Here is a 27,558-nt window from a genome sequence, read left to right as displayed (position 1 = left end):
TTCTTCTCCTAACTTGCTATGGAATAGACTGGTGTTTCTTGCACCATTGTGGGTTTTGGCAAATGGTTTCTTTCCGCATCTACCTTTTGCAGATTTACAATGGGATTAGGTTGCTTTGCTTGTGTTTTGTAGTTATTTGTTTTTTGAGTTTTTTTTTTTTTCACATGTTCTTTGAGGATATTCATCCTCCTTTTTTTCTTTATCTTTTTTTTTTTGCTGTCTTTTCTCTCTTTTTCTAATAAAGTTCTTTGTTTATAAAAAAAAATGTTGATGGTAGTTTTGATTACAAGCATTTGGTATTTCTTAATTTTGTTGAAATCATTTCATGCTGTGAGCTGGTTTTGACCATTTGCATGATTTCTCAGGCTGTGGATTGGACAAGACAACCTTGTGCCTCAGGTATGCTATTGCTTCGCTTGGTATGTTATTGATGTTATTCTATTTTTTGATAGAAAAAGAAAGTTTGTCAGAACAGAAAGGAAAAAGTAAAAAAGACAAGAAACCCTCAGACAGAATGGGAAAATAAAATAAGAAAATACAATCAGCTCAATGAAGCCTTCCAGTCGCGCTTGACATCCTCAAAGCAACAGCCCTTGAAACAACCTGCACAAAAAAAGAGATGGCAAATACAGAACGTGTCCCAAGCTGATGATAGAGACAATCTCTCATCAGAGGCATGTTAAGACTTGATATACATTGTTGGTCCACAACCTAATAGTTTAAGATTTTATGCGAAGTGGTAATTTAACATGGTATCAAAACTGGTTACCAAGAGGTCCTGGGTTCTAGTATTGTCGCACTCATTTATTGTGTGGCGTTTTAGAAAATATTGGATTCCCTGTAATGGGTGTTATTTATCGTGTGTTTCTCTCTCCACCTGCTGTTGGGCTGCACATGGAGTGTTAAAGCTTGATATGCATTGTTTTTAGAATTATTGGATTCCCTGTAATGGGTGTTTTTTATCGTGTGTTTTTCTCTCCGCCTGCTGTTGGGCTGCACATGGAGTGTTAAAACTTGATATGCATTGTTGGCCCACTACTTAATAGCTTAAGATTTTAGGTGAAGTAATCTATGGTATCAGAGCTGGTTACCAGGAGGTCCTGGGTTCTAGTCTTGTTGCCCATGTTTAATGTAAGTTTGTTAAAAAAAAATTATTGCATCCCTAATGTGGGTGTTACTCATTGTTTGTTTATCTCTCCACGTGCTGTCGGGCTGCACGTGTGGGAGAGTGTTAAGGCTTGATATACATTGTTGGTCCACAACCTAATAGCTTAAGCTTTTAGTTATAGTGGTAATCTAACAAGGAGCATTCTTGCTCCAACCAAATCCCCCGCACAACAGCAAAAAGAACACACATCTACAACCTACCAGCATTCTTTCTCTTTCCATAACGTACAAAAGAGATACTCAAAAGATCCTCCACCGACTTTGGTCACCCAAACCTCACCAAATATTTTATACCACATATCCCAAGCAAATGAACTGTGCAAAAAAAAAAGGGAAACATTCTCTGAACTGCTATTGCACAAAAAGCACATGTTAGGAGATCAGGGTTAGAAGGCCCCCTACCTTGTGGCACTTATTGGTGTTAAGATGTTAACCCTATGAAGGATCACCAAGAAAACAAATGCCTTAATTTTAGAATTGACTTTAGCCTAGAAACATTTAGACCTGATGAAGTGACAAAAACGGAGTTGCACAAATATCCGCATGAATCCAAAACCCACATCCTAACATAACTTGTGTTGAGAGAGATGGCAACCCTTAAAAGACAAGCAAAAAAGAAAGCTCCTCCAACACCCTATCATTCAAATCCCTTCTAAAAGGAAAATTGCAAGATTAAAAGTCAGCATCTGGAATTGAAAAGGAAGAAATAACATCACTATGAAAGGAAGAAAGACATACAAATGAGCAAAGGTGCACGATGAAGCAGAATTCCCACCCAAACATCATCCTGAAAGCGGATGTGGTTACCTCTTTCTAGTTTAAGTTTGTTCAAAGGAAGAAAGAAGTGGTAAACCGACAAAATTTAACCTCCAAGGACTCTTAGAAGAACATCTTTATGCCAAGTTGTGTGTGCAAGATGTTAAAGAAACAAATGTTGATGTGAGGCAGAGGACAGCGATTTATATTTTGGGAAATAATGGTGGTGATAAGTCTCTTGAAAGGAAACTGATAGTGCTGTGTTTACTAAAGTTTATTCTCGTCAAGTGGCAATGCAGGTGGGCTTGAAATGAGGAATTCTCTTCATGATAACTAAATTACTTCTGATGTGCGGGTGAGTAGAATTTTAAAAAGAAATACTGATGGTAGTTTTAGCATGTAGGAAACTTTGAATTTTCTGACGGTGAAATAAGACGAGGAAATTAATTAGGAAGGACATCTAAAGGGAAAAATGAAATGGGGTGCTGGTTTTGATTTTGAGAGTGATTTGATAGTGAGTTTCTGGTGATAGCAGTTTATTTTATGAGTTTCATGATCAAAAAGGGTATGTTTCAGATTCCCCTGATTTAGATGGTGATATTTCACATGTGCAGGCGACTCTGTTTGAAGGTTTAGAGGGTGTTCCTATTTTTAAGCATTGATGCTATGGGTAAAGAGCATCGAGTAATCATATTAGGGATGCCATTTTTTCTACCTACCCACGTTTTTCCATTGGTGCAGATTAATGGGAAGGATCTTGAAGCTCATCAACTTATGGACAAGATGGGCTTGTGCTTGAAGCTCAATTGGGTCGGGGTAGGGATGAAAAAAGGTCAGCATGAGCTGACAGACTTGAATTGAAGCTCATCAACTTATGGACAAGATGGGCTTGTGCTTGAAGCTCAATTGGGTCGGAGTAGGGATGAAGAAAGGTCAGCATGAGCTGACAGACTTGAATTGTTCAATTAATTGTGATGGGGAAGGGTTTACTAAGGGGCTTTCTTATTTAGTTATTTTTGTTATGCTTTCTTCTTTGTCCCCCCCCCCCCCTTCTTTTTACCTCTATTAAAGCTTGATATACATTGTTGGCTTACAACCTAATAGTTTAAGCTCTTAGGTGAAATGGTAATCTAACATGGTATTAGAGTTGGTTACCAGGATGTCCTAGATTCTAGTTTTATTGCACACATTAATTGCATGATATTTAAAAGAAATCATTATATTCTCTATAACGGGTGTTATCTATCGTGTCTGTATACCTCCATGTGCTATCGCTGCGTGTGAGGGGAGCGGTGAAGCTTGATATATATATTGTTGGCCCACAACGTAATACCTTAATCTTTTAGGTAAAGTGGTACTCTTATCATGGTGTCAGAGTTGGGTGCCAAGAGGTCTTGGATTTTTTTTATTGCCTAATTGTCTTCCTCGTCTTTAGATCCTAAATAACCATAGAATCAAGAAAGAAGGTTATAGAACAATTTAGTGACTTTGTAAGCTTACTAACAGACATGAGATTGAAAGGGGATTTAGGAATGTACAAAACATAAGAAAGAGAGATGGAGGGAGTAGGATTTACTATTCCTATTCCCTTAATTGTAGTTGTGGACCCATCAACAATGGTAACTTGAGGTAGATTTTTAGGATACTGGAGGGTGGAAACAAAGTTGGTTGTACATGTCATATGGTCAGTGGCAGTAGAGTTGATAACCCAAGGACTAGTGGGAGAGATATTGGATGACATAAGACTGTAGGATTACCTTTCAGAGCAAAAGATGCAATGTGATAAGATGCTTGTTGAGACGATTGATATTGTAGAAACCTTGAATACTCCTCCTCTGAGATAGTTACAGTACGTGGTTCACTCAAACAGGTGACTAACAAGGGAACCATACTTTTGGGATTCCCAAACTCCACCCCAATACTCACAAACTTAGACCAATGGTAACAAGATTAATTGCTGGAACTATCAAAATGACCATGAATGAGGGGACCACCATGGACGAGTCAAAAATAAATCAGCACAAGGCTGCCACAGCACCAAGAAACTTAGACACAGCCCAAAGAAACCAACACACAGCACCAGAACAATTGGAGCAACCATGAGCTAGGTGACCCACCATATATGAGTCGCAACTAAACCAGCAAAAGGCTTCCACAGCCCCAAAAAGCTTGCACACAGCCCCAAGAAACCAGCACACAGCTCTAACAGTACCAAACAACCATAAACAGAGTGCTCCATGTGATCAATTGAAAAACTTGAATTTTTTTAACAAAATATATGACGAACAACTTGATACTATGATGTATGCATGTATGTAGTGTTGATATTAATGTTGGATGTTTCAAATTAAAAAATGTTTGTTTAATAGTTGTTGGTTTTATTTTAATTAAATATACGTTAAATTTTAATATATTAATTAGTTTTAACATTTTAAAATATTAACTACTACTTTTACGGTTTCATATTTATGATGCTGGAAATTATACTTAATTTTACGTATATAAACTGTGATCCAACTTCATTTCAAGATACGTTTTTTCTTCTTCAAAACAATTCGATCTTTTACTCTCTCTTAAGATTATATTCTATTGGGTAATTGAATGACACTACGTCTCCTATAGCTTTAGTGTTTGTGAGTGCACACAAAACCAAGCCAGCTGAGTAATCTTGGAGCTTGTGTGTGCAATGACCATATGGACCAAGAAATGTTCTTTGTAGGCGTGAAATCGGCTTTAAGGACAATGGTCCTTCCACGCCTCGGTTTCTTATAAGTATTAATATTTTTAATTATTATTAATTTTATTAGTGACTATTTTTCCTTCTATTATATTTTCAACATATAAAACATTCTGTTAAAAATGGGACAAGAAATCTTGCTCAAAACACTCTTATGTGGGGGTGCATGGAGTTGGAGCTGCCGGCGTCTGAGCGGCGCGTGGGGCTGTCTCTGGCTGTGAGATTTTACAGGGCAGCAGATCGGCAGTTTCTGAGGGTGGCTATATGGTTATTTTTTCAAAGTATAAGGTCCTTCTTTGAGTTTATGAGAGGGCAGCAGTGTCCAGGATTTTTCTGGCAACTACAGTATTTTCCAGCAGCTACTGGACTTTGCTTGTGGTCTTTGGTGGTGAGGATTGTGTGGTACTTAAAACATTTTAGTGTTCCCTATCATGGGTGTTATTTATTGTGTGTTTATCTCTCCACATGCTGCTGGGCTGCAAGTGCGGGGGGATTGTTAAAGCTTGATATGTATTGTTGGTCCACAACCTAACAGCTTAAGCTTTTAGGTAAAGTGGTAATCAAACAACCTCTTGTCCTGTCTTTGTTTATAATTCCTTTTTCTCTATCTAATACATTTCTTTTGCTATAAAAAAAGTTAGCATCCCGCCCATTCACTCGCAAGCCAAATTTTAATTCATAGAAAGCCAATAGGAGTTTACCTTGAAGGGAAGTGTTTAAAAAAAAAAAAAGCACCAAATTTCCATACCCAACCCCTCCTTCTTCCTAGACTTGCCCATAATCTTCTTCCAAACCAAATGATCCCTCCTCTCACCTACTTCCAACCAAAGAAAATCCCTCATAATTACCTCATGCTTTTGAACTACCTCATTTGGAATCCTAAACAAAGACAAATAGTACTCAGGAATGGTAGCTCAGACTAACCTGAATTAGAGTGGTATGACCACCTAAAGAGATTAATGCAATGCACCTTCCACCATCTAAACGCTTAGCCACCTAAGTAGCCAGTGGATCCCAGAAGGCTTGCAGAATGAAACTTCCATCCCAAAGAGGCTAAAAAAGTCAGAAGCCAATTGAAGGCGCACCGTACCACACCCAACTAGGTCAGTCAACTCCAAGACACTATCAAAAGTAATACTAATAGACCCAAGCTAATGGCGTCCTGGATTTGCTCCACGACTAGATCTGTTCCACACGTGTCTTGGGGAGCTGGTGAGAGGCTTGGACTTCATTTACAGATGGGTGAAGATCCTTCTTCGGTTCTTCCCTGTATTCTGCTTCTGAGAATTGAGGCTTGGGTGATGGGCCTGCCCATTAACAAAATCCATGAGTTGATTGACCAGTCAACCTTTTCCTTATGATGGGCCTGATTAGAGACTTGACCTTTCTGCAGGAGATCCATATGTGGTGAGGCATCCTTATCATCCAGAATCGAGACTTGAACAATATGGGCCTGTTCAATTAAATGTCTCAATTTATTTTAAAAAAAGGCTCTTCCTTTTTCAAAAATTTGGACCAGATCCAAAACAAGGAGTAGGAGGTCCAGCCCAGATTTCTTAGCCTGCTCTTTATCAAGTATAACCCTAGCTACCTCAGCTGGAGTTGCAGCATCCTTCAGAACTGTTGCTGCCTTAGCAGTTTGAGCAGGCCTAGCTGTCTTAGCAGAATGAACATAAGTCTCTGAATGGAAACCTTCTGACATTGGCTACCCAGAAACCTTCGACTGCAGCTTGCCCCCAACCAAAGGCACAGCTTATCTTTCCCATGCACCGCATCCTGCTTTCCTTGTTGGAATCTACTTGCACAACCTTCTCTTTCATCTGTGTCCCCTTCCATCGCCGCCTGACTACATGAATAGGAGCAGAAGGACTTGCAACACCTATGCCTCCAGATTGAAGAAGAAGCTTCTTAGCTAATTCACAGAACTTGCTCGCAAAGCTTATCTAACCAACCCCATTTGTGCTATCAGGAGAAAACATAGAAAAATTCTTACTTTACATTCCAGCTCTAACTCCAAATACTTCCCTACCCGTTGTCCACCTAATTGTTATCCAGTACGGCAGATATCCCATACTGACCCTTTGAGAACCCCTTTCCAACTGAGCGAAATCTGATAGAGCCTTGGCAAACCAAAGGGCTGCCTCTTTTGAGTGCTTTACCCATCTAGTGCAAGAGAGGTTATTCTCGAACATGTTCAGAAACTCCCACCTTGTCCAATTTCAGATTGAAGGTTTTTCCTTCGATCTTGATCAAGCGCTTTGGCATTGCCTGCTACTTTTGAAGCTATAAGATGGTCGTGAGAGAGAGAGAGGGTCATTTAACGAGATAGTGGGAGCCATCCTGCTCAAACAATAGCTACCTGCTTCCCTCCCCCAAAAGAAAAGCATCACTCTTTGGACCTAATGTAGTCCCAGGAACAGCGGATTGTATTCGTTTATATTTCCTTGCCATTTTAGCTACCTGATCTCTCTCTGCCATCAGTTTCTGATGTTACAACATTTTAAGTCAAAACTGTGGAGGTTGTTTCCCACTTCACCCATCTTGCTTTAATCTAATACCGTATGAAATGTAATATACTTTCCTTCTAATGGTTGATTGATTTGAGGACAATGAAGTGACTGTTACAAAGTGAATAAAAAAAAAGGTAAAAACTTATGCTTCTTATACCAGAATGAGGAACCTATGCAGATTTCACGGTCTCACTGCTTTGTGATGATATTCGAAGCTGTTAGGTTGTTACAAATTTTAATGGCCATGCGCATTTCTCTGTCACACTGTTTACATGATGATAGTATAAGATGTAAGGTAATTACAAATTTTAATTGCAAATGATCATATTTTTAACCTGATCAATTGAAAATGTTCACATAGGCATTACTGGTTATGGGAAGACAGGACTGATATGCCAGCTTGTTGCCTTGTCAGTGTTGTTGTTGTTTTTTTTTTTTTGGGTCTTTAAATGAATTTCTGTGACAATGATTTGGCATGTGACTAAGTTGTCCTCAAGCTGGCGTAGAAAATTTTTTGAAATCCCGCTTGAATTCTGTTAATGCTTTTCATAACAAATTGTAGTAGTATTCGAGTTGACTACATAAAAAATGCAACTTTAGGCTAGTTATCTTCTTTTACCTTACCAGTTACTTTTGTTAATTATCGTCTAAACTTTTTTCTGAATTTCAGGTGGATTTTCTTGTTAACAGTCTTGTTAATCTCTCATTTTGGAGATCCATTTTTTCAATGGAGTCGAAATGGTGGTTTGGGCTCAGTGTCAGCACTATGTATGTTAACTGTTTCTTGGTGATTATGTCATTGGCAGGAATTGCCGAAGATGAACTTTTTGGGCAGTTCTTTGCTGCACTAGAGAAAATTCACTTTTTCGAAGCTACACTTGACGGAAATGATGACCAAGTGCAATTGGACAGAGCAACACGTATATTTCACGACGCTAAAGCTGTATGATTTATCTTTTGAGTAAATTTACTTCTTTGTTCCTCCTATGAATGATGAACCTGCATTATTTCTGATATCAGTATTATTTTGTTGTACATCAATATTTGTTAAATATTTACTCCATGGTTTTGTGATAATGATTGGTGATGCACTAATGCGTGCAGTACTGTAGAGTGTTTAAAATCTTAATTTATTGGTTGTTATTCTATAAGAACTGTAGTCAATAAGATGGTGGTCTCTGTTGAAAATTTAACCCAAAATCAACATTGTTTTCCTTAGAAAAAACTATTGTATCCATCAATATTTAAAAGGCGAAGGTGTAAGGTGAGGCTTTTTTTAACCCTAATGAGGCGAGATGTATGCCTTACGGTGTTGAGTTGTAAGCCTTTTGAGAATTTTATAGTTAGATAAAACATGTAAATAAGTTACATATATTTTAAGAACGAAGAACTTAAGAAAAATTACAAAAAAATTAACTTAAAATAGAATTTGTAAACTACAATTTATAAACTAGCTGTTAGGCATTGCAAGAATACTTGAATTTACAATGTAAATCATGCCAAGAGATACTTATAACATGTAGTTCAGCTGCACGCTGATAATTTCCTTGTGCCGAACACCTTCCTGATTTTGGTGGCAAAAAGGATCTTGGAAATGATAACCAAAGGCCCGTAAATAATGTCTTTTCTGATGGTAATCCCAGTTTTTTTGAGTCTCATACACATTTTGAGTCACCTTTGTGCCATAGGAAGTCAAGTGAAGAAGAGTCTTCCAAATTGCGTACTTTTTAGATGATGACAAAGATAATCAGGTACCTCAGGATCTCTTGGATGATCCAGATTTGGCTTTCTTGAATCCTAGAGGAGAGAGAGTTAGGTTGGGGATAGGGGGATCTGGGGATAATAAAAGGGCTAAGAAATTGAGTAGGGAGTTGGATTGGCTTTAAGCAATGGTCTCTTTGGATGGCGTCATGAGATAGACAAGCTTCCTCTCGTGTAGAAAAATTCTTGTTTACCAACATGTGGGAGCACAAGTTCCTTGCGGAGGAGAACCTTGCTAGACCTTTATTTGCCATTGCCCTTTGTTTCTAGAGTCAAACCCGATGCAAAGGGGACCCATCCCTATTTGTTTCTAGAACATGTGGTTGATGCACCTCTCCTTTTAGGAGTGTGGGAAAGACCGGTGAGGAGAGTGTCAATTTTGGGGTGGGAGGGCTTTAAATTAATGAAAAGACGGAATGATGTCAAGGTGCAATTGAAACATTGGAATGAAGAGATCTTTAGAAATGTTAAAGAGACAAAAACATCATTTTCTCTTAAATTGTTGGGTTGGATAGGCTCGGGGAGTGTGGATTGTTAGATGAGGAGGCTAGGTCTAGGAGGTCACCCTTTGCAGTGGCTTGGAAGTGCTCTTTGAGGGAGGACATGAGTTGGACCGAAAAAGTGAGAGTGAATTTGTTTAAGAAAGGGGATTGAAATTTTAATATTTTTGGGTAGTGCGTGGGAGGAGGAAGGGAAGTCTCTGTTAGAAGAGAATGTTATTTTAGTAATTAGGTTGTCAGAGTGGGGTATTTTTTGTCAAGTCTTATTTTATTGTTATTTGTTAAGGCTTGATATACACGGTTGGCCCACAACCTAATAGCTTAAGATTTTAAGGAAAGTAGCAATCTAACATGGTCTTAGGATGGTTCTAGTCTTGTTGCCTGCGTTTATTGTGTGATATTTAAAAAATTATCATATTCCCTATCATGGGTGTTATGTATTGTTTGTTTATCTCTCCATATGCTGATGGGCTGCATGCACGAGGGAGCATTAAGGCTTGATATACATTGTTGGTCCACAACCTAATAGCTTAATCTTTTAGGTGAAGTGTTAATCTAACCTTATTAATATATAAGAAGCCAGACTTGAAGGTGTATGTAAGGCTCTAGAAACTGTCACCTCTTTTTTCTCTTGCTTTTCTTCTTCTTTTCTTCTCTTATTCTCGTCTTGTCTGCCCCATCTCTATCTTTACCATGCACTATGAGAGTGTTAATCTCATCAAATCTGATTTGTTTGAGCTGTTTTTTTGACACACTATTATTTACTCCCCCCCTCCCCTGTTGAATCTGATTTAGTTGGTTGAGAGTCGTTTAGGGACTCTTTTCATCTTGGTTTGGCTATGCAGCATCCTAGGTAGGATGCTGCGTCTGTTTGTGGTGGTTTGCTGATGTGAAGCAGTTATAATTTGTTTCCAGTATACTGCTGTGGCTGTTTTGCTGTTCACTGGCTGGTTCTGGCATGATGATGCTGTTTTAATATTGTGTGTTTGTGATTGCTTGCTTGCAATCTTATATCAGTTTCTGGCAGTTTTGTTTGGTCTTCATTGATTCTATTTCCTGTTCTTGCACGTAATTCCTCATAGGACTGTTAACTTTAGTTTTGTGGTTTGAGCTACCTCTTAAAATTCTGGATCTTTGAAGTTCTAAAGTGCAGTACTGTGCCTGTGTGCACTTCCTATTCTGCACAAGTGCTGTGTTATTTATTCCCAATACTGGTGTGCACTGATTGTGGCGAATGGGGGTGGTTTTGATGGCCTCCATAGAGAGAGCTTCGGCTGCCATCAAATTGATTTGATCCTCCAACTACTTGTGCACAAGGTCTTAAATTTCAATTTTGACTCAAATTTTGAAGTTCCAAAAGTATGGAAATTTCAATTTCGACATCAATTTCCATTTTGATTTGAAAAAAAAATGGAAATTAGTCAGTAGTAAAGCATGGAATTTTTGTGAAACTTTAGAAATGGTTAACAAACATAATAATGTGAGTTTTTGGACTAATATATTACAAGTTAAATACATCTATGTTGTGTATGAGGTGGAAAAGTTGTAATATAGTATGTCCATCAAATGTATTTGTAAGATAATGTGCATTGAACTTATTTAGTTAATACAAATGAAATTCATAAATCATTTGAATATTATTTATTATACAAATAATGATAATTTAGACATGAATGGTTAAATAAAATGTTGTTGAAAATTTATTTTGTTGTATAATTTCAAAAGCACTTGTAATAGTATTTTGTTTCGATAAAAATAAATATAATAAATTAAGAGAGAAATTTCACTTCACTCCTAAATATGTCATGTGAATTCCAAGGAAATTTTATTGCCTAGTTAAAATTTTGACTAGTTTCTCTAAAATTTAGAGATGTCAATAAATTTCGGATGATTAATTGAGATTTCAATGGAAATTGTGCAAGACAGAAATGAAAAATAAGGTGTACTTTCTAGAGGGGGGTGAATTGGGATTTAAAAAATTTTTTTTACCCTCTTTAATTAATTCTTTCTTAACTCCTTTTGGTTTCAGCAAACACACATACAAAGTTGGTTTACAAGCACAAGTTCAGCAAAAAATTAATTTAGTTATAAACCTTTATGAATGAGGATTCCAATTTGAATACTTCTTTTAGAAATTTAATTTAACCAATCAAGATAATCGAGACAAGATTCACAATAAAGAATAATTCCAGCAATTTAGTAATGCAAAGTGGAGTTTAAGTATGTAGCTGATAAATGCCCTGTATTAATAGACTTGATTTCTCAATATGAAGCACAATAGAAATTTTCAATCACTCTTCCAAAACTTAGAATTTAAACAAACTTTCAATTAATTAATGAGTCTTGGGTATTAATCAATCAACGTACTCCCTTACGGTTTTCGCAATTAGTATTGATCAATCAACGTACTCTCTTTCGGTTTCCGCAATCTCAAAGTCAAATTAATTTTCAGTTTATTTAATATCCAATCCATATAGTTTATATGAGCAGAAAATTAAATATCTAATCACGCAGTTTATATGAGCAGGAAATTAAATGAGAGTAGGGATGAGAGTGACACCGTGAGTTTTATGAGGTTCGGCTATCCCCGCCTACGTCCTTGCCTTAGGCAACACACCTAAGGATTCCACTATATCACTCCTTTATGGGTAGGAGTAACCTTTTACAATCCCTCCTTCAATAGGCTAGCGTTCGCCTCTCCAAACGATACCCCACGCTTGGTCCACAATGATTCAAAACCTGAACCGTCTACAAAAACAAGAAAAAATTTTGTGTACAATGACACTCTCTATAAGAGCTGATTAGTACAACAATAAAGCACAATTTTATATACTTCAATTCAAAATAACAATAGAAAGAATTTGAAGTTTTAGAAGTACGTCATCGTGAGCTTCTTTCTTGATGGCAAGAATTCAGAATATGCTCAGAATTTTGAGAGAGTTTCACAGCAAAACTTAGTAGAGAATTTCAGCACGTGTGTGAGCAAGAGAGTTTTTGAGAGTATTGTAAGCAAGGAAGCTTTGATTGCTGTGTATTGCTTTTGTGTATTGAATCCTTTGTCTTGGGGGGTATTTATAGATGTTTAGAAAAGAGTATTTTTTGTTCCCCAAGTGACTTGAAGTGTTTCCCAAGTTTTCATAATGTTTAGAATTCAAAAACTCAATTTTGGAAACTTCTCGTTATTTTTAAAATTTGAATTCTCGAAGAGTCAGTCGACTGGGTACAAAGAGTCAGTCGCTTGGATCATTAAAAACACTGATAATTTCAAAGGCAGTAGGGTGTCAGTTGACTGGGTCGTTAAGAGTTAGTCGCCTGGGTCCTCTCGAGTTCTCTCAAATTCCTTCTATTTATTTGTCAGTCGCCTGGGCCATCTTAGTCAGGCACCTGGATAAACAAAAAAAAAAAAAAAAACTGATTTTCCATTTTGTTTCCAAAAACTTTTTGCTCTTTTGTTTTTCCCAAAGTAATTTAAAACTTTTGAAAAATATTTTCAGGGTTTTGCAAAATGTGGTCTCTAAGTCAATGAGTTTCCTAATAAGCTTCGAATCCAATCATATCATCATTTGAATGAAGTACTTACATAGAAACTCTCTTAAGACTTTAAACATATTCTAAGCTTGGAATCTTCATGCTTGTCATTGGCGGAGTCCATCTTGTCTTTAAGCTTCAATTCTCTAAGCTTTCATCAAGTCATCTTTGGAATTTATGCTTTCATGTCCTTTAAGCTTTCATTTCCTTTTCACGTAGTCTTGCAATGAGCTTCATGATTACTTGAACTTGAGTTTAAAAAAAAACCTGATTCTTGAAGTATCCTCACTTTCAACAAAACATGTTAAATTACCTTTGTTTTGTTATCATCAAAATAAGATTAGTAAGCCATGTTAGGTAAACAATCTCCCCTTTTTTAATGATGACAAATAAGGAGAAAAAGTGAGTGAACCTTGATAAGGCTCCCCCTTACAATAAACATATTTTTAACAATGTTTTGAAAGTACGATAATCATCCATATGATTGTTTTTCAAATAGTATCAACTTCAGTTTTATGAAAGTTCATATTGCAAGATCTCATTTCAATAATATTCATTTCATATATCAACATATGTCAGCATATCATATATATTGCAAGATCTCAGTTCAATAATATTCATTTCATATATCAACATATATCAGTATATCAATAGTATTCTCAATTTTGCAACTTTCTCAATTTTTGCTTTGCAACTTTACTCTCAATTTTGCTCAATCCTTCTCCCCCTATTGACATCAATCAAAAAGAGAAAGGAAATAATAAGGCAAAGTCCAAAGTAGACACAAATTCATATACAACAAAATATTCATATAGAACCATAGTTGTACATAGTGTCATAAACAAAAAAAAATAAACTGAGATACAATTCGAAACATAGTAAACTGATTACATATATATATATATATATATATATATATATATATATATATAGAGTAATGAGATGCACAACAAAAAAACTGATATAGCACTGAAATACACATCATAGCAACAAAAACATCAAGCATCAGCATCAGCATTAGCTGCATCATCATCTTCAGATCCTTCATCATTTCCTTCATCTTTCTCTTCCTCAGATTCCTCATCTAATGCATCATCACTAGGATAACGTGAGGAACTAGCTTGATATTGTTCCAAACGACTAAGTCTTTGATCAATTGAGGAGATACTAGACTAAAGTGAAGTATTACTTTCCTTAAGAGATTGAAGTCCTAAGCGTACATCACTACTAAAAGTAGTAAATTGATGATGAAATGGTATGAACCATGAAGGAGCATCAATCTGAGGTTCTGGCTGCTGATCAGGAGGTGGAGCTTGCTCAGGAGCTGGCCTAGAGAGAAGGAGAGAGAGAAAGAGAGAAGAGACTCAACTAAGTCTCCGAGTCGATGCCGTTGAGGGATTTGAGGGGGTAGGAGGGGAAGAAGAGGAAGGAGATGGTGGCAATTTGGTTGTCGACGGCGGCGGAGAGAAAGCAGGGGTTGAGGGAGGAGAAGCAGAGGGCGTCATTGGAGGCGGCAGAGAAGACGCCGGACACACAGGAGGCGGGGGAGAGGAAGGAGTTGTAGGTGGCGATGGAGAGGTCTCACTCCACAGCTCGTAGATAGACCTGGAAAAATGGATAAAAATCCTTTAATCCGACCTGCATCCGACCCGTTTTAACCGACTTATAATCAACCGCTTGCTAAACGAGTTGAATATGGTTTTTCATTTTCATATCCGCCTCCTTTGTGGGTTGGGTCGGGTTTATCCGATAGATATCCACCAACCTACTTAAAAGCCTTTTACTAATTAACCCATAAAAGCCCAACTGCCCAAGTGCCCTGCCCAAAGCCCATGCGGTAGTGCCCACACAACACACGCCACACAGACAACCCACATGTCGAGCGTTGTGAGGAAGATGGCGAGCTTCAGCTTTCAAAAGACCACTGAAACGACCACCGTCTTGAGGGCGTGCGGCGTGCAGCATAGACAGGCAAGGGCGCAAGGCAGTGGAGACTAGAGTGCATCCGTGCAAGAGTGGAATAGAAATTAGGGTTTTACGTGTTAGTCTGTGTTTATGTAGTAGGCAAATGCGGGTGACTCGACCGGAACCCGGGTTGTCCTGTTTATAAACAGTTCGTATAATATAAAACTCAAACTTGGTTTAAACGGGTGGGTCATGGTCACCCGTCGGGTTTCAACCCGTTCTGCCACCCTTACATGGTGCTACTCTTGATGAGTGGTACGCTTGTTTGGGTCATTTGTCACTTTAAAAAAACTAAAAAAAAAAAAGTTTTTCATGTTCAAGTTGATTTCTCATTTTGAGTGACGTCACTGGGTTGATCACTTGTTCGTCTTTTAAAACCATAGTTATGATCCCTACACTTGCAAGAAATATGTTAGTGCAAATGTTACCTTTTTTGAAGGGACACCTTATTTCTCTAATGAAGTTTCTTCCTTGGGTGAATCTATTTTAGGTCCCTCTAATGATTTATTATCCCACATTGTGTGTTGATCTTCCAATTCCTATTGTTACCCCTTGAGAAATCTTCTCCTCCTCATCTAAATCAATTAGTTAGAGACTAGAGAAACTATTTGAGGGTTTACGAATGAAGGAAAGTAAGAGTAGACATCACTGCCACCATGTAGTTGCCTCTTTTACTAATCCTTGTTTTGACTTTTGGTTTGGGAGATCCATCAAAGTGTTTGTATTTGCGCATTGCTCATTGAACATGTACTTGACAGTCCTTAGTTGCTTATCCTTATGTTTCAATTCTTCACCTTCATAGTTATTTGCAGTCTCTTGCCTCGTCTATTTTGTTTGTAACCCTTCCTCACATGTTAAAGGGCTTGTTAACTGTGGGTCAAAGCATGCAATGGATATAGAATGGATGCCTTGACCCCTCAAGGAACATGAGACTAGGTGGATCTTCCTTCTTTTAAGGAGAAGTTGGTTTGACGTCATTCGGTCTAATTATCAAATATCTTCTTGACGGCTCGACTCTATTGTTTGCGAAGGGATACACCGAAACATATGGTATTGATTATTTTGAGACCTTCTCTCCTATTGCTTGACTAAATTATATTGGGGTATTGATCTCGTAGTAGTTAATTTCAATAGGCCCTTATACCAATTGGATGTGAAGAGTGCCTTTTTGTATGAAGTTTTGCAAGAAAGGTATGCATGGAGCAACCTTTTGTGTATGTTGCTTAGGAGGAGGATGGTAAAGTACGCAGGTTGCATAAGGTTATTTATGGTTTTAAGCAGTCTTCTCAAGCATGGTTTGGCAAGGTTAGTGTAGTGGTCTCTACATTTGGATTTGTTTGGTGCTCTGATCTTTCGATGCAAGGTCTTAAATTTTGATCTCAACTGAAATTTCAAGGCTTCAAAAGTATGGAAATTTTTATGTTTCGTTTATCTTGATTTTAAGGAATGATGGAAATATGCAGCAAAGCATGGGATTTCTAACAAAATTTCTTTGTTTTAAAAGATAATAAAATACATAAATCAGTTAAATAGTGTCTATTATATAAATAAAGATAATTTATTGCTTATCATTATTTCAAAAGTTTGAAAGCTATTTATGTCCTTGTAATAATATTTAGTTTCAACAGAAAAAAGAATAAGATAAATTAAGAGAGAAATTTTGATTTGGGTTTGGACTTTGGAATCTCAAATTTCAATATCAAGGAAATTTAAAAAAAAATGTTGCTGAATATTTGAGACTTAAATAAATTTTGTGTGATTGTGGAAATTTCAGTGGGAATTTTGTAAAATGGAAATTGGCTGCCATGGTTTTGAAGGCGGTGAAAGCAGAAGTTTCAAAAGAAATTTCCAATTTTGTGGAAATTTAAGACCATGCATCCAGCGCTGTGGCAGTATCTGTGGTGACTAGTGTGCTTTTGGCTTGCTAGCTTAGGTGGCACAAACGGGAACCAAGTTCAGGGAATCAAGCTTTGAGTGGAGTGGAGTGGAGTGCTTGCCTAGGTGTGGTCAACATTGTGAATGTGGGCATGTGACGGCAGCCCAACGTGACAGCAGGGTGAGAATACAGTGATGGGATTGCACAGTTGTGCCAGTCTTATGATGGTAAGGTGTCAAAAAGTAGTGAAGCAGATTGGGGCGTCAATGGTAATGTGCACGATGTTGTTGATGGCCGTCTGCAGCTGTTACTTTTGACAGGTAGGGGGGGAACCAGAGGGCAAGGATGGAAACAGAATGAGAAGGGTGAGGGGTAGAAGATGGGAGAGGACATTTTGACTTCAAAGCAAAATGACAAACTAATGGAGATTATCTGCTGGAGAAAGAGAAGAGGGAAGAAAGTAAAAGAGAGAAAGGGAGAAAGGGAGAAAGGGATATCAAGAAAACATGTTCAAATCAAATTCTTTAACCCTAATTCTTCCCTAAACCTTAGTGGGGGAGGGTTTTGGCTAGCTAGCTTAAGCGGCGGGAAGGAAACAAGTTCAAGGAATCGAGCTGTGAAAGGAGTGGTTGCCAGGTGTGCACCAACATTGTGGGTGTGGACATGCGACAATGCCCCAACAAGATGGCAGAGTGAGAAGACAGTGATGGGAATGGACAGATGTGCCAGTTTTGTGACAGTGGCATGATGAGAAGTAGTGAAGTAGATTGGGAGCTTCAAGGGAGGCATGCATGATGTTGTTGATGTTGTCTATACCTCATGATTTTTTTTTTTTGGATAATAATCACTGTTTGCTTTTGTTACCTATGGCTGGTGGAGAGAGAACCAAAGGGGAAGGATGGGAAACAAAATGAGGACAGTGAAGGGTAGAAGTTGGGAGAGGACCTTTTGACTCTAATACCAACTAATGGAGATCAGCTGTTGGAGAAAAGAGGAGCAGGGGAAGAAAGGAAGAGAGACATATAGGGAGATAGGGAAAATATGTTCAAATCAAATTCATTAATCTTAAGCCCTCCATAAACTGAATAACCAAATGTAGTGGTCTTGGGATCAACTTCAGTGAGGTATTGTTCGCTTTGGCTTGCCGGCCTCACAGGTTTGTCCTATAGAAGGTGCCTCACATAGTTGAAGCCCAAACCATTTTTATAACCCCAAGATCTTCCTAGTACACATCTAATTTGGGACATGCTCTCCTGTCGGATCTTTGACACCCTCATCAGAGTGGCCCACAACTTTATGTAGGATTCATCCACATGATAGTATCCTAAGGTGGCTTTGATACCAAATGTAATTGTCTCAAGCTTAACTTTGGTGAGGTATTGTCCTCCTTGGGCCACCACCTAACAGCTTAAGCTTTTAGGTAAAGTGGTAATCTAATATGATATTAGAGATGGTTAGCAAAAGGTCTTGGGTTATAGTCTTGTTGCCAACATTTAAAATTATTGTATCTCCTATAATGGGTGTTATTTATCATTGTTTATCTCTCCACGTGCTATTGGGCTGCATGTGTGTTGACGTTTTAAAGCTTGATATTGTTGTTCCACAACCTAATAGCTTAAACTTTTAGGTAAAGTCATAAACTAAGAGGAAGAATGAACTTGCCCAATTTAATTAATCAACTTAAAGCAAGTTGTAGTCGATGAAAGTTTCAAATGTGTATGGCAAACCTTATCAACAAGTCGTGAAGGTACTCTCAATAGCACCTTTGAAGACAACACTTGAGCAAAAGTATTATATCACCACAAATGTTTTGTCATCATCAAATTTAGTATGAAACCTTGGGGCTAGCAAAATCCTTGAGGTTAAGTGTTGTCTTGCAACTTGAAGTAAAGTTGTTTGGTAATCAATTCCAAGAGTTGGCTTGGGGTTCAATCTCTTATGCTTTTCAATAAAGCCCCTCCTTTGTAAAAGGATTTGGTGATTCATGAACAAGAGAGAGTTACTATGGATGAAGATTATTGCCTTAAAGTACAACCTCAATGACAATGGGTGGACATCCAAAGAACCCAGGCAGTCATATGGGGTGAGTATTTGGAAGTTGATCTGGAAAGTGTTGTAGTATTTCTTTACACTTGCCTACTTCTAATTTTGAAATGGGGACAACATTTTCTTTTGCCATGACAACTGGTGTGGCCCATTCCCTCTCAGTTCCTAATTATTATTTTTAATCTAGCCTGCAACAGAAATGCTTTAGTGAGCAGTGTGCTGATGAATCCATCAATGGGACAGTTAGGAACATGCCCTTTATGAGAGATGCCCATGATTGGGAGCTTCCCCTTTATATGAAACACCCATGATTGAGTGCTTGATTCTTTTTTTGATTTCTACATCTGCTTATATCAAAATGTCCATATTGGACTAGTCAAATGTGCCTTCATTGAATCTTCTAGGGGTGGGGGGCTACCTCACGGGCAGCTTGGCAACACCTCTGAAGCCAGGCTTAATTTCCCGTGGAAAGCTATTTGGAAAACTCATGTGCCAATCAATCACAACACCGCCATCCATTGCATGTGCGAGTGCTGGGGGGGGGGGGGGGGGGAAATTTAATGAAGATCCTCATTCTTAATAAGCTTTAGAAAAGGGGTTTCACTTTTGTTAATAGATGCTTTTTATACAAAGAAGATGCTGAAATTATAGACTGCTTATTTCTCCACTGCCCCTGGACCAGCATGTTTTGGAATAAGGTCACTCCTTGTACAAGACAGCACTGTGTTATTGCTGAAGCGGTGGGAAAGGAAATCCGAGGATGGAATGGTATACCAATGAGCAGGGAAAGGAAAAAAAAAAGCCTTTTCCTTGATTCCACTCGCTATTTTCCAATAGTGTGGAGAGATAGAAATGCTAGAGCTCTAGGAATAACCACTTCTCCCACAATCCTCGAAGATAGATGGCTTAAAACTCTTACAACTTCATTTAGATGGCCGCACATGCTGGGGACTAACAATTCTTGACTTCTTGGATAACCTATCACATCCTTGATTCTATACTTTTTGTTTCTTTCTCTTTTATTTGCTTGTACATGGGTGGCACTTAGTGCCCTAATTAGATCTCTCTTTACTGATATTAAAAGTGTTGCCTTGCAACAAAAGGTGGTGAGATGGCATTGTAAGCAAATAAAATGGGGTACAAACAGGTGAGAGAATGGAAGATTATAGAGACGTCAGAGGAAAAAGGAAGAAGAGAAAATAGAGGTTACGTAAGTGATGGAGCCTATTTCATTGTAACTTCTCTAGGAGCATTTTAGTTATTGTTAAACATCCATCTAATGGAAATTTCTTGATTGTAATAGAATTGCTAACCCATATCTTTTAGACCAACTTACCTAACTTGCCCCTGCCATTTTGATTATGATTGGCATCTGGATGGGTTTAACGTTTCCTTGAAGAATCCATTAATCCTTTGGATTCTCATGTCAAGAGTTGATGGAGGGGGATGATTATTTATCAGTTTCATTTTCCAATTTATTTCCTCTTTTTTTGAATGCCGTTTTGGTCATTTAGAATATGAAATTTGTATATGTTGGCACTATTTATTTTATTTAAATCCCTTAAACTTAACACTTTAGAAGGTTTTTTCGGTCATAATATTTTACTGCAGATATAATGAACTGTGCTTCAAATTATAGCTCCCCTTTTCTTGTTTCCTTATTTGCTTGTTTTTTTTGTCTAATACTAGCCGGTGTCCACCAATTTGTTGTCTCCTATCCTTGACAGCAGACATGTATTATGAGTGTGTATACATATTATATGTTAATTATTCTTTTTCTGGTTGTCATATTTAATAGATTTTGTTAATTATCAAGTTATGCATCCTTCATGCACCGTCTTAATTAGAAGGATCATCTTTTTGATCAGGAGATGGAAAAAGCAGGATGCCAGAATTTTGACCGGAATAATCTGGCTGAGATGCTAAAATCACAAGGTATCTTGCACTACCTTGCTTGTGATTAGGCTGGTGGTTGCATTTGAACCAATAACTCATCTGTGTATTCTTTCTTTAGAAACTCGACAAGATTCATCACAATGGCAATTTGTACAGCATTATCATTTTCTGTGTTGAGAGGGAGAGAGGAAGAGAGCATATTTTATTTCTTGCTTTATTTTTGATAGCAAAAGAATATGACTATATTTGAAAAAGAAGAATGTACAAGAAGGAGAATAAGAAATCATCCAGAGCAGAAGATAGAAAAAAGAAAAAATAAAATATAAAACAAAAACAATAAAACAAAACTCAAACAATCAGACTAACAAAGCCAACCAATCCCATTGGATATCTGAAAACCTCACTCCTTTAAAACAACTGGCAGAAGCACATTTCAGTGAGGCCAAATAATGGATCTTCTCTCATAACAAAGATTTGTTCAACTTTTTTCCCATAAATTTATGAGCATTTCTTTCAATCCATAAACCCTGTAAAACTGTGAAAACTGTACACATCCACAAAGCATGACTGCATGAGCATCCTTCCTTTACCAAAACCAGCAAAAGAAGTGGCCAACAAATCCTGCAGACTTTGGACAAACCCATCTTTCTCCAAAAGACCAAAAAGCTTATTCCAAGCAAATGAGCTGTGTAAAAGAAAATGAGACACTGTTTGATAACTATCAAGATGAAGAAAACATATATCAGGAGAAAGTTCCTTTAGAGGTTTCCTATTTCGCAACAGATTGTTGGTGTTAACTCTATTAATAACAACCAACCAAATAAAAGCCTTGATCTTTGAGAGAATTTTGGCCTTCCAAATAATTCTATGGAGTAGAAAGGAAATATTTGCATTAATCAAATTGTCACAGAAATATTGCAAGAATGCCTATCCACCCCAAAGGGAGGACAAGAATTACCCAATAATGTGGACCAGGCCCAAGAGAATGGCGTAAATGTTCAAGGAACTGTTCAGTTCTCAATTAGCACCCAAGAGGATTCTTCCAATGGAGTTTCTTAAGATCAAGTATGTTTGGTTGAGAGTGAATGGATCAAAGAGAGAGCACTTGCATAAAGATGTTGTGGAAGGATCCTCTCAGCTATAGCAGATGTTACCAGAAGTTGAACGTTAGGTTGGGGAAGATCAGAAATTTCCTGCATTTCAAACCAAGAATTCTCCCATTAATCGGTGTAGTCAGACAAGGGACATAACAGGTATGCTGTCTACCAAGCAGATCCCTGGTACAAACCATACCTTGCAATGTTCAGTTTCAAAGCAGATTATTGATGGCCAAGAGGATTTGCCAAATTCATCAGAAAGAAGCAACTGCACTGAAAGGGTTAAATAGAAAGAGGTGATGAAGGAAGTCTTGTTTCAAACAATTCTGGAGTTTTGGTCCATGATTGTGTTCTGGATCAAGAGGATGCTGCAGCAAAGGTTTACAAAAGTGATGGTGTTTTGGGTAGGATATGTGATGCTTCAGACCTTAAGGTAAAGGGATCTAAGGGTCCCAAGATTTATGCTCGTTAGAAGATTGCGCAGATGGGTGCAGATATGAAAAATTTGTCATAGCAAAAAGAGAGCACTTTGGTGAGGTAATGTCAAAGATTTTAAAGAGGAATTTAGAAGGGGAGTTATTGTGGAAGACATAAACGCTAAGAAAAAGACGAGCAATTCTTGTGATGGAGTTAGCAAGGGAAAGGAGGTAATGAAGTGGGGGGATTTATTATATAATGAAAGCGGTGGTCTTAGTGAGTTTGATTGTGGTGGGGGGTTTACTACTGGATGAAATTAGAACAATATGATTATGTTTCCAAATCCAATGATGGTTCAGGGGACTTATCATATATACACCCATCCTTATCCCCTTTGGAAGTATTGGAGGGGGTCTCTCTATTTGAAAATGATGATTTGGTAAATGAGCTGGAGCACAAGGGCAGTATTTTACCAACACCAATGGAGGAGATTTCAAGGAAGGATTTTGAAGTTCAAGATCTCATGGATAAATTAGATTTAATGTTTTGTGATCCTGGGGGAAATGAAGTGCATCTTAATGGGTGTAAAAACAGAGCTAAACAGGGCCAAAGGGAGTTAGCTAACTTGAAGAGTTTGGTGAACTATGAAATAAAAGGATTGAAGGGAGGGTTCCCTGGTTTTTTTTTTTTTTCCTTTCATTTTATTTTATTTTTTGGGGGTGGACTTCTTGTTCGCTTTCATTGTAATTTCTCTTTTAAGAGTTCTACGGAAATTGAAGTCTCAAGAAAGTGAATGACCTTCAAAAATCAAAAAGAAGGAAACAACTTCATTATGGCCTGAGATCAGATGATAAAGACGAGGAAAAGAATATGATAAAGCAGCATTACCCTCCCAGAAGTCTTCCCAAAAATGAATATGAAAACCATACCTGAGGCAAACATAGTGTGAGGAATAAAGAGGGGGTAGACCTAAGAAAGACATCTCCATGGGCTTTTTGAAGAACATCTCATTCCTAATTAGCATCCCAACTATTTACATGCATGCCAAATTTACTTTTAATGATTCTATGCTAGGGAGAGAGACTCCTCTTAAGGGAAACACCATAACCATTTAGCCAAAAGAGCAGTGTTTATAGACACCAATTTACCAAGACCCAAAACGCGCCCTCCAAACTAGACCTATAAACAGTCTCCCAGCTAACAAGGTTATCTCTCTTATCCCCAACTCCAACCAATGGAAATCTCGCATGATCTTCTCAATTTTACTTGCTATCCGCACTGGAATCCTTAAAACGAACAAATAATAAAGAGGGATACTAGCAAGACAAGCCTGGATAAGAGTAATGTGACCCCCTAAAAAAAATAACACACCTTTCCACCCATACAAATGCTTAGAGGCTTTCTCCACCACTGGATCCCCAAGAAACAGAGACCTAGATTAGACGAGGGCCAATCTAAAAGACCACAATAAACTAACAGAGCCAACTCCCGTGACCTACTAAATGTCAAATTGATGGCTGCTATACCACTTTTCAAAATATTCAAAACAGAATCTCAATGATACGAATGACAAATAGAGTATTATCAGCAAGCTGAGGATGGGACACTCAAACCCACTTTTGACCCACTTCTAGCCCTTTAACTAAATTCTTATCAACTGCCCTCTCTACCATTCTACCCAAAGTATCAACAACCAAAAGAAACAAAATAGGATATAACGAATCCCCTTGCCTAACATTTCTCAATGCTCTAAACCAAGATTTAGGTTCTCCATTCACAATAATTGAGAAAAAACATTAGACAAGCAACCCCTTATCCAAGTCCTCCATCTCTCCCCAAACCCTTTTCTAGCCAACGCCTTATCCAAAAAATTTCAACTAACCCTATCATTAGCTTTTTAAAAATTCAAATTCAAAACAATGCCCTTCTCCTTCTTCCTACGAACCTCCTCTACAACCTTATTAGCAAACAATAAAGCATCCACAATATGTCGACCCCCTACAAGTGCACTCTGAGCCTCAGGAATTGTATCATCTAACACCACACTCAACCTATTAGCTAGTAATTTAGCAGTGATCTATACACGCTACACGCATAGTCACTAAACTAATCAGCCTAGAATCAGCAATTTTAATAGATCTATTCCTCTTAGGCACCAAAGAGATGAAAGCAGAATTAATGCTCTTGCTCAGAATCCCTTACAATAAAATTCATTAAAGACCTAAAACAAATCCACTGTAACCACATCCCAACACTCTTGAAAAAACAAAGGCCAAATTGAACCCACCTGGACCTGGAGCTATATCCCGTTACATCCTAAACTCAGTTGCCTTAACTTCCTCTTCCTCAGAAGGCCTTTCTAACCAACTTTTTTCATCCCTGGAAATGTGATTCCAATCTAAACCCTTAATCATAGGCCTGCAAAAATCCTCCTATGAAAAAGAGAATGGAAACCAAATTAGTAATCTCATTTGCAATCAAACGAGAATAAAAAATAACCTCATCTCCTCCCAAATCCAATTCCCAAATCATTTTTTTCATGCTCTATTAATTGTTTGATGTTCAATAATGTGATTTTAGGCCATGTATGATATGATTGAATTGTGTAATATTGTCTTTATTTCAGGTAACAGGGCCATGCAGTTAAAGCTGTATCCTGATGCAATTGAACTGTACAGTTGTGCTGTTGCGCTTTGTGAAAATAATGCTGTTTACTACTGTAACAGGTGTGTTAAGTTTTTATAAAACCAATTGTCATTGATTATTGCTACAAATGTAGATGCTTTGGTATTGGATGTACCAAAACAGTTAGTTTTGTGTATATGACCAATATTTTGAAAATTCTATACAGCTGAAGAGACTGTACTAGGAAAAACTTAGAATTCATCACTTTTAAAAAATTTTTGTAGATAAATTTATCATCACAAATTTTCTTTATATGATTTCTTTCTGCCCTAAAATTTTACTGTATGGGGGGAATCTTATTCTCTGGTCAATGGCTTACGTTTTATAGCTTACAACAATGGCTAAGGTTAAATGCATTTTTAAGCCTTGCATATTATGAAACTCTGATTCATTTATTTATGTACCTTATGATAGCTCATATGTGATGGCATCTTGCTAACTTGGTCCCTATTCTTTAGAAGCCTTAAGCAACTGTTAGAGTTTATAAATCTTTAAGGTGATTTTGTGGTGATTTCTTGCGCAGAGAAAGGCAAGATAATTTCTTATAGAGAAGACTACCATATGCTTGTTTTGGTGTCCCTGGATAAAAAAAACTTGGACATGTTTCCTAGAGTACAGGAGCTACAGTTTTGGAAATAATCCTATTGAGGATTATTATATGATGCTGGAGACCTTCCCATAAAGCCTGGGGCTGTCCAAAATATATGTATAACAAGTTAGAGTAAGTGTATTTTAAGAACCCAAAAATGTTTATTAATTGGTCAAGAAAGACCTATTGCTTCTTTGCTTGGCACAACCTGTGTAATTTAATGCACCCTTACCATTTTGAAGGGTGTACTTCTTCCCTACAACTGCTGGTTGCATCTTTTGGTAATGTACCATTGCTTTCAGCAGCTTATAATATTGTGGATACAACAAAACACTATGAGCTGTCCGTGACAGCAGGCAAGTATGAAGCTGAGAAGTCTATGTGTGATATGTTTCTATTCAGAACAATATGGTAACCTTCAAGCTAAGGATTGTAGAACGAAGACACTGAATGACTGCATATATTGGATAAAAGTTGCAATGTCTTTAACTCTTTTGTGAAGATTTGTTTTAAATATTCTGATTTTGAAGTTGAAATTAGAACTGCCGCAATCTAAACTTCAGGGAGTAGATTACAACTGACGAGATTGACATATTTTTATGGATGGATATAAGGGTTGTATTGCTAGCACATCCTACTTGTAATGACTTAGTGGTGGAAGATGATGAGAGTGAATAGTGTGGTAAAGAGGAAAAAGTAACTACAAGTAACATCTCCTCAGGTTTGTCAGTAATGCAGGGGGTACTAGTACTATTTTGCTGGACTGCAGCATGTTCTGCAGTAAAAATATATCATGATTGATGGTGTAATTGTATGGTCATGCTTGGCTGGGTTGAAATTTGGAATTAAGGTGGGCTTGTAATCATGATTCTGGGACCAATTCCTTCCCATCATTTGGTATATGAATTGATGCCAGAATTGCGATTCTCTTGGAATGAGATTCTCCAAGCTAAAGGAATGGGCATTCATCTGCCTTCCCTCTGCAATCATCATCCCATTCTCATGTCATTCTTTATAAATACTAAGAAGTTCTAGGAATTAAGTAATTTTAAAAATCTGTCCTTCAATTCCAATTGAATGATCAATGAAATACAAACTCATTTTTTTCTCCGATCTCCTTTCTCTGTAGTTGCCTGCTTCCTTTATCAGTATCATCAAATGTTTCATATTGGTGTTTGATACATTATTACATTCATTGCCATGTTAAATACATTGGTGCATTCTCTTTCTTTGTTCCAACGAGAAGTAGCAACTTGGAAAGCAGGCAATTTTTTGATGGTTAGAAAATTTGATTTGACCTGAATGGCAGTCTTCCCAATAATTCAACACTGCCAATTCTTGGTGGAGCTTCCATGGTGTAAAAGTAGAAGTATTTGGGACAAGCAATATTTATTACTTGTCAATGTTATCAATTGCTCTTTATTTCCATATGTTCTTTGTTATCATATTCAAAGCCCTTATTGATTCCCCAACTAAATCTACTATTTAACTACTATGTTTAACAAGAGAGTCAGTTAGTGCCCGCAGCTACATGAAGCCATGGACAATTGCACTTCTCTCTAGATTCTTGTGCAAAACAAGTGAATCTTTGATAAACTTGAGCTGCTCTTCTGTTTTTTTCACAAAACAAGTTATATTTTCAATGAACCCAGATGCATTTGTGTGTGTGTGTGTGTTTTTTTTCGCTAGATGAGTGAATTTACCTACCATTTGGTTTGGAAGAAATGGAGAAGAGAAGAAAAAGGAAATAGATCTCTCCACTTTTCTTGTTTGGTTGGCAAAGAGTAGAGAGAGGAGAAAAAAATGGTTAGGAAGAGGGGGAAGAGGGGCACTTTCTTTCTTTCTTCCCCAAATATGAGAGAATTGCAGAGAAATGGAGGGAAACTACTCAAAAAGATGGAAATGATAGTTTACCTTTGTTTGGTTTGGGCATCAGTGAGGAGTGAGCTAGTCACTATTATTTGTAGTAGAAGGAATAGGAGTAGACCTAAAATAACATGGAATGAGATGGTGAGGAAGGGTCTAGTA

The 27,558-nt window shown here is 37.5% G+C and overlaps 1 protein-coding gene across 4 annotated transcripts in view; it reads left to right on the top strand.

The window, feature by feature from the left end:
• The window catches only part of LOC131162045 (small glutamine-rich tetratricopeptide repeat-containing protein 2), a 63,507-nt gene that overhangs the window by 10,234 nt on the left and 25,715 nt on the right, over window positions 1-27,558 (top strand). For all 4 annotated transcript variants that reach the window (XM_058118153.1, XM_058118152.1, XM_058118155.1 and 1 more), the window contains exons 3-6: window positions 366-399; window positions 7,977-8,113; window positions 20,715-20,781; window positions 24,883-24,982. In XM_058118153.1, coding sequence (XP_057974136.1) covers window positions 366-399; window positions 7,977-8,113; window positions 20,715-20,781; window positions 24,883-24,982 — 338 coding nt within the window. The remainder of the gene's footprint in view (window positions 1-365; window positions 400-7,976; window positions 8,114-20,714; window positions 20,782-24,882; window positions 24,983-27,558) is intronic.

This window comes from Malania oleifera, chromosome 8 (genome assembly GCF_029873635.1).
Source record: "Malania oleifera isolate guangnan ecotype guangnan chromosome 8, ASM2987363v1, whole genome shotgun sequence".
NCBI lineage: Eukaryota > Viridiplantae > Streptophyta > Magnoliopsida > Santalales > Ximeniaceae > Malania > Malania oleifera.
Note: the sequence above shows the minus strand (reverse complement) of the source record. Positions and strands in the feature narration are given on the sequence as shown.